This window comes from Babylonia areolata, chromosome 33, assembly GCF_041734735.1.
Source record: "Babylonia areolata isolate BAREFJ2019XMU chromosome 33, ASM4173473v1, whole genome shotgun sequence".
NCBI classification, from domain to species: domain Eukaryota; kingdom Metazoa; phylum Mollusca; class Gastropoda; order Neogastropoda; family Buccinidae; genus Babylonia; species Babylonia areolata.
Genome location: NC_134908.1, coordinates 3,507,345 through 3,514,844, shown reverse-complemented (window position 1 = coordinate 3,514,844; position 7,500 = coordinate 3,507,345). Strand labels below are relative to the sequence as shown.

General features: G+C 47.3%; 1 protein-coding gene across 1 annotated transcript in view; it reads left to right on the top strand.

Annotated features, from left to right (window-relative positions):
• Nucleotides 1–7,500, top strand: part of LOC143277167 (DENN domain-containing protein 3-like) — a 55,252-nt gene that overhangs the window by 29,668 nt on the left and 18,084 nt on the right. Inside the window, exons 14-18 of the mRNA XM_076581932.1 lie at nucleotides 1–30; nucleotides 1,458–1,594; nucleotides 2,690–2,853; nucleotides 5,837–5,941; nucleotides 6,342–6,516. The exon at nucleotides 1–30 is cut by the window's left edge and continues 124 nt beyond it. Of these exons, the coding sequence (XP_076438047.1) occupies nucleotides 1–30; nucleotides 1,458–1,594; nucleotides 2,690–2,853; nucleotides 5,837–5,941; nucleotides 6,342–6,516 (611 nt within the window). The remainder of the gene's footprint in view (nucleotides 31–1,457; nucleotides 1,595–2,689; nucleotides 2,854–5,836; nucleotides 5,942–6,341; nucleotides 6,517–7,500) is intronic.

The following is a 7,500-nucleotide window of genomic DNA, read 5'->3' as shown; positions in this document are numbered from 1 at the left end:
GCCGTGACGCAGCTCACCAAGGCTCTGGAGGTCAGTTTCAGTTTCAGTTTCAGTTTCAGTAGCTCAAGGAGGCGTCACTGCGTTCGGACAAATCCATATACGGCTACACCACATCTGCCAAGCAGATGCCTGACCAGCAACGTAACCCAACGCGCTTAGTCAGGCCTTGAGGAAAAAAAAAAGGAAAAAAAAAAAGAAAAAAAAAGAAAAGAAAAAAGGTGAATAAATAATAGATAAGCTTACACAAATAAATAAATAAATAAATAAATAATTTCTATAATGTAAAAAAAAAAAAAAAAAAAAAAAGGTCAGTGGTGTGGGTAGCACAGGGTTCGCTGGTCATTTCTCTGCCCTTTCGTTTTTTCTGTCTCGGCACGTGCACATGCACACACCCCTACCCACCAACCCACACACACACACACACACCATCCCCCACACACGCATACACATGCACACACCCCTACCCACCAACCCACACACACACACACACACCATCCCCCACACACGCATACACATGCACACACCCCTACCCACCAACCCACACACACACACACACACCATCCCCCACACACGCATACACATGCCCACACCCCTACCCACCAGCCCACACACACACACACACCATCCCCTACACACGCATACACATGCACACACCCCTACCCACCAACCCACACACACACACACACCATCCCCCACACACGCATACACATGCACACACCCCTACCCACCAACCTACACACACACACACACACCATCGCCCACACACGCATACACATGCCCACACCTACCCGTCAACCCCCCCCCCCCCTTCCCCCCCCACACACACACATGCATGTGGAGAGAGAGAGAGAGAGAGAGAGAGAGAGAGAGAGAGAGAGAGAGATTCAAAAACTTAAGGATTACTTAAGGATAAAGATTTTAGGCATTGCCTGGTCTAGTCTTCCAATCTGTCCTGGTGACAGCAAAAACAATAATGATGATAATGGTCACACACACACACACAGAGAGAGAGAGAGAGAGAGGGGTTTAGTTTCAGATTGAGAGCTCATTTGGCATATGATTCATGTTTTTCAATGCTAGCACAAACACACACAGACATACACAGACATAGACAGGCAGACACACCCACAGACACACCCACAGACACACACACACACACACACACACGCACACACAATCTCTCTCTCTTTCTCTGCAGGTGAGTGAACTGATGACTGTTGCAGCAACATACACCCTCTCTCTCTGTGTCTCTCTTTCTCTCTCTCTCTCTCTCACACACACACACACATGAACACACACTCTCTCTTTCTTTCTCTCTCTCTCTCTCACACACACACTCTCTCTCTCTCTCGCACACACACAGTCTTTCTCTCTCTCTCTCTCTGTGTCTCACACACACATACACACACTGTCTCTCTCTCTCTCTCATGAGGTAAACAACCTAACGTCTGTTGCAGCAATGTCGTGACCCTCTGGTGAAGGCCAACTACCTGTACCTGCGGGGAGTGTTCCACGCCGCCCAGCAGTCGACCCAGAAAGCCCTTGACGATCTTCTCTCCATCCAGTCTGCCTACTCCCGTCTCCTGCCTGTCCAGTGAGCCTGGGTTGTCTTTCCTTGCTTCTTTAAAATTATTTTTCCTTGCTTCTTTCTGATTATCTTTCCTTGCTTCTTTGAGAGTATCTTCCCTTGCTTCTTTTTCTCTGATTGTCTTTCCTTTTGCTTTCCTCAGATTGTCTTTCCTTTCTTCTTTTTGGAGTCCTTTGCACAACAGGCTGCCTTACCTGTGTAGAGCTGATTGACGGCTGCCATTGGGTGCTCATCATTCGTTTCCTGTGTCATTCAGTCGGGTTTTAGTCACACGCGCATGTGTACACACACACACACACACACACACACACCAACACACACATGTAACGTTTTACGTTCAGCAGGAATCACACATGAATGATGATCCATAAATGCTTTGCCTCTTGTTTTGTTTAAAATTTTTTTTTTTTTAAATATTTTTTTAAAATGCCTTTATTGTTCCTCTTTTGACATCTGTCTTTTTCTCACTCTCTCTCTCTTTTCTCTGTCTGTTTGTCTCATTTCATCTTTTCTTCTTTACTCCCTTCACTCTGACCCCTCCACCCCCACCCTGTCCACACACACCCTCTCTCTCTCTTCCTTTTTTTTCCCTTCTTATTTCAATTTTCTCCCTGTATTTTTACTTGTGCTTTTCTTAGTTAATTTTGTGTGCCAGGGCTGGGTGGAAAAAAAAAGAAGCATTCTTGTCATTGTACTTATCTCTCGAGGGTTGACTAAACGCATTGGGTTACGCTGCTGGTCAGGTATCTGCTTAGCAGATGCGGTGTAGTGTGTGTGGAATTGTCCGAATGCAGTGACAGCTCCTTGAGAAACTGAACTGCTTATCTTAACTCTTTCCATAGGAACGGCGAAAGAGACGACGTTAACAGCGTTTCACCCCAATTACCATCATCAAAATATTGCAAGCGGAAGGCTCTTATACTGAAGAGGTGAATGTTGACAAAGAATACCACAATTCTGACGACGGAAGCTAAATGTTGGGTCATTGAGACACCCACTGGACATCCGAGGGGTCTGTGTAGAGGAGAAGAGAGGACTGGCCGTACTGAGTGTGTTAATACCCTGGTAAAATAAAATTTCGTTCGTTCGTTCGTTCCCCAGACTGTGTCGCGAACTGCTGTCCGTTTTGCCGGAGGAGGACAGGGAGGAAATCCTGCGGCGCAAGGGAGTTAGCCACATTCAGGAGCTGGTGCGGACCAGTGAACAGCTGAGTGGACGACGGGGATTTGTCGTCGACAAGACCACCATCCCTTCCAACGACCTCAGTGAGTGTGGTGTGTTGTGGTGTGGTGTGGTGACATTGTGGTGTGGTGTGGTGTGATTGTAGTGTGTTGCCGTTGTGGTGTGGTGTGGTGTGGTGTCATTGTCGTGTGGTGCCATTGTGTGCCGTTGTGTGGTGTGGGGTGGTGTGGTGTGGTGTGGGGTGGTGTGGTGTGGTGTGGTGTGATTGTAGTGTGTTGCTGTTGTGGTGTGGTGTGGTGTGGTGTGGTGTGGTGTGGTGTGGTGTGGTGTGGGGTGGTGTGGTGTGGTGTGGTGTGATTGTAGTGTGTTGCTGTTGTGTTGTGGTGATGGTGTGGTGTGTTGTGGTGATATTGTGTTGTGGTGTGGTGTGGTGTGTTGTGGTGTGGTGTGGTTGTGGTGTGTTGTGGTGTGGTGTGATTGTAGTGTGTTGCCGTTGTGGTGTGGTGTGTTGTGGTGTGGTGTGGTGTGGTGTGGTGTGGTGTCATTGTCGTGTGGTGCCATTGTGTGCCGTTGTGTGGTGTGGGGTGGTGTGGTGTGGTGTGGGGTGGTGTGGTGTGGTGTGGTGTGATTGTAGTGTGTTGCTGTTGTGTTGTGGTGTGGTGATGGTGTGGTGTGGTGTGGTGTGGGGTGGTGTGGTGTGGTGTGGGGTGGTGTGGTGTGGTGTGGTGTGATTGTAGTGTGTTGCTGTTGTGTTGTGGTGTGGTGTGGTGTGGTGTGGTGTGGTGTGGGGTGGTGTGGTGTGGTGTGGGGTGGTGTGGTGTGGTGTGGTGTGATTGTAGTGTGTTGCTGTTGTGTTGTGTTGTGGTGATGGTGTGGTGTGGTGTGGTGATATTGTGTTGTGGTGTGGTGTGGTGTGTTGTGGTGTGGTGTGGTGTGGTGTGTTGTGGTGTGGTGTGGTTGTGGTGTGTTGTGGTGTGGTGTGGTGTGGTGACATTGTGGTGTGGTGTGTTGTGGTGTGGTGACATTGTGGTGTGTTGCCGTTGTGGTGTGGTGTGTTGTGGTGTGGTGTGGTGTGGTGTGGTGTGGTGTGGTGTGGTGCCATTGTGGTGTGTTGCTGTTGTGGTGTGGTGTGGTGTGGTGTGGTGTGGTGTGGTGTGGTGTGGTATGGTGTGGTGTGATTGTGGTGTGTTGCCATTGTGTTGTGGTGTAGTGTGGTGTGGTGTGATTGTGGTGTGTTGCTGTTGTGGTGTGGTGTGTTGTGTTGTGGTGTGGTGTGGTGTGTTGTGTTGTGGTGTGGTGTGGTGTGTTGTGTTGTGTTGTGTTGTGTTGTGTTGTGGTGTGGTGTGTTGTGTTGTGTTGTGTTGTGTTGTGTTGTGTTGTGGTGTGGTGTGGTGTGTTGCCGTTGTGTTGTGTTGTGTTGTGTTGTGGTGTGGTGTGGTGTGTTGCTGTTGTGGTGTGGTGTGGTGTGGTGTGGTGTGGTGTGATTGTAGTGTGTTGCCGTTGTGTTGTGTTGTGTTGTGTTGTGGTGTGGTGTGGTGTGTTGCTGTTGTGGTGTGGTGTGGTGTGGTGTGGTGTCTTGTATTGGTATGTGTGTGTGTTGCATTTCTTTGTGTGGTGTTGTGTGGTGTGGTGCATCGTGGTGGTGTGGTGTGATGTGTTTTGTCATGTGGTGTGGTGTGTCATGTTGTGGTGTGGTGTGATGTGTTTTGTCATGTGGTGTGGTGTGTCATGTTGTGGTGTGGTGTGATGTGTTTTGTCATGTGGTGTGGTGTGTCATGTTGTGGTGTGGTGTGTCGTGTTGTGGTGTGGTGTGATGTGTTTTGCCATGTGGTGTGGTGTGTCATGTTGTGGTGTGGTGTGTCATGTTGTGGTGTGATGTGTTGTGTCATGTGGTGTGGTGTGATGTGTTTTGTCATGTGGTGTGGTGTGTCATGTTGTGGTGTGGTGTGATGTGTTTTGTCATGTGGTGTGGTGTGTCATGGTGTGGTGTGTTTTGTCATGTGGTGTGGTGTAATGTGTTTTGTCATGTGGTGTGGTGTGTCATTGTGTGGCGTGGTGTGATGTGTTTTGTCATGTGGTGTGTCATGTTGTGGTGTGGTTTGATGTGTTTTGTCATGTGGTGTGGTGTGTCATGTTTTGGTGTGGTTTGATGTGTTTTGTCATGTGGTGTGGTGTGTCATGTTGTGGTGTGGTGTGTTTTGTCATGTGGTGTGGTGTGTCATGTTGTGGTGTGGTGTGATGTGTTTTGTCATGTGGTGTGGTGTGTCGTGTTGCGATGTGTCATGTTGTGGTGTGGTGTGATGTGTTTTGTCATGTGGTGTGGCATATAAGGATTTGTTGGAACACATTGACAATGATAACAATGATGACGATGTTGACGATGATGATGATAATGAGAATGAGGATGACGCAGACAATAATGATGATGATAATGATGACAATGACAACAATGATGACGATGATAATGATAATGACGATAACAATGATGATAACGATAATGATGACAGTGAAACAATGATGAGGACAATGATGATGATGATGGTTATGATCTTAATAATAATGATGACAATGACAACAATGATGGTGACGACAATGATAATGATGATAATGATAAAGATGACAGTGACAATGATGACGATGACGAAGATTATAATAATGATAATGATGACGATGACAACAATAACAATGATGACGACGATGATGGTGTTAATGATAATGATGACAGTGACAATGATGATGATGATGATGATGATGATAAAAATGAAATGGACATTGACAACAGTTACGACGACAAAGACGATGATGACGATGATCATAATGATGACAATGACAACAATGATGATGACAATGACAGTGATGATGATGATGATAGCGATGGTGATAATGAGAATGATGACGACAATGATGATGACAGTGACAACAATGACGGCAACAACGACAACGACGATGATGATGACGACAACGACACAACAACGATGACGATAATGACGATGTTGATGATAATGATAATGATGACAACAACACAACAACAACAACGATGATGATGATGACGATGACGTGTTTCAGGTCTGGAGGAGTTTGTGGAGACGGTGTCGCTGTTGGAGATGGTGACAGACTACGACACTATCCAGCGTCTCTTCCTCGCCCTCACCCACCCCGACAAACCCGCCTGTGAGTGGCGACGACCTTGTTTGTAGCGGGTTTTTTTTGTGTCGTGTTGTATTGCTTTGTACCGTATTGCTTGGCATTGTACTGTGTTGCGTTACTTTTACGTTGTGCGGTGGCAAGGTAGATAACTCAGTGATGTGTGTGTGTGTGTGTGAGCAATTGTGGACCCTTTCACCCTTGAGAGAGTGCAGTGTCATGGTAGATAACTTAGTGTGTGTGTGTGTTCAGCAGTTGCGGGCCCTTACACACTGTAGTAGAGAGAGTGCATTGGCAAGTGTGCGTGTTGTGTCAAAAAAAAACACCCCAAACCCAACAAAAACAACAACAGTTTATGGACATTTACACCTATAAGAAAGTACATTAGCCAAGGAAGGTAACTCACCGATGTGCGTTCTGTCAGCAGTTGTGGACCCTTACACCCTGGAGAGAGTGCAGGTGGCGTACGAGGGCAACGAGAAGCAGTGCTTCTCCCTCGCCATCCCAGAAGGCTTCCTCAAGTCGGAGGAGTGCGTACTGCGAGTGTCGGCGCTCATCAAGACAGACTTCGGGAATGGGAGAATTGCCCTGACTGACAAAAGGTCAGTTTGAATAACGGTGATGAAATGGTGTCCGATACAGAGAGTCCGTGAGGGTGTGAGTTTGAAACCCCGCTCTCAGTTTGAGTACGGTGATGAAATGATGTCTTGAAGGAGGAAGGTTGCAGAGTGGTTAAGACGCTCAGCTGCCTGATACAGAGTCCGTGAGGGTGTGAGTTTGAATCCCAGCTCTGAGTTTGAGTACGGTGATGAAAATTTAATGATGTCTTGAAGGAGGAAGGTGGTGGAGTGGTTAAGACGCTCAGCTGCCCGATACAGAGTTCGTGAGGGTGTGGGTTTGAAACCCCGCTCTCAGTTTGAGTACGGTGATAAAATGGTGTCTTGAAGGAGGAAGGTTGCAGAGTGGTTAAGACGCTCAACTGCCCGATACAGAGAGTCCGTGAGGGTGTGAGGTTTGAATCTAGCTATCCCTGAAGGCTTCCTCAAGTCACATTAATCACCTTGTGGAGAACAGACAGTATCAGTTTCAGTAGCTCAAGGAGGCGTCACTGCGTTCGGACAAATCCATAATTATACGCTACACCACATCTGCCAAGCAGATGCCTGACCAGCAGCGTAACCCAACGCGCTTAGTCAGGCCTTGAGAAAAAAACAAAACAAAAAACAAAAACAAAATAATAATAATAATAATAATGGTATTTATATAGCGTTGAATCTTGTGCATAGACAAATCAAAGCACTTTCACACACCAGTCATTCACACGCATGCATAACTCTAAAACTGGAGAAACTGAAGACAAGGAAGAGGCAGGGAAGGGAGTCTGTTTCTCTGAACAGAAGTGGAGGGATTGTATTCCATACCTGACGGGCGCAATAGCCGAGTGGTTAAAGCGTTGGACTGTCAATCTGAGGGTCCTGGGTTCGAATCACGGTGACGGCGCCTGGTGGGTAAAGGGTGGAGATTTTTACGATCTCCCAGGTCAACATATGTGCAGACCTGCTTAGTGCCTGAACCCCCATCGTGTG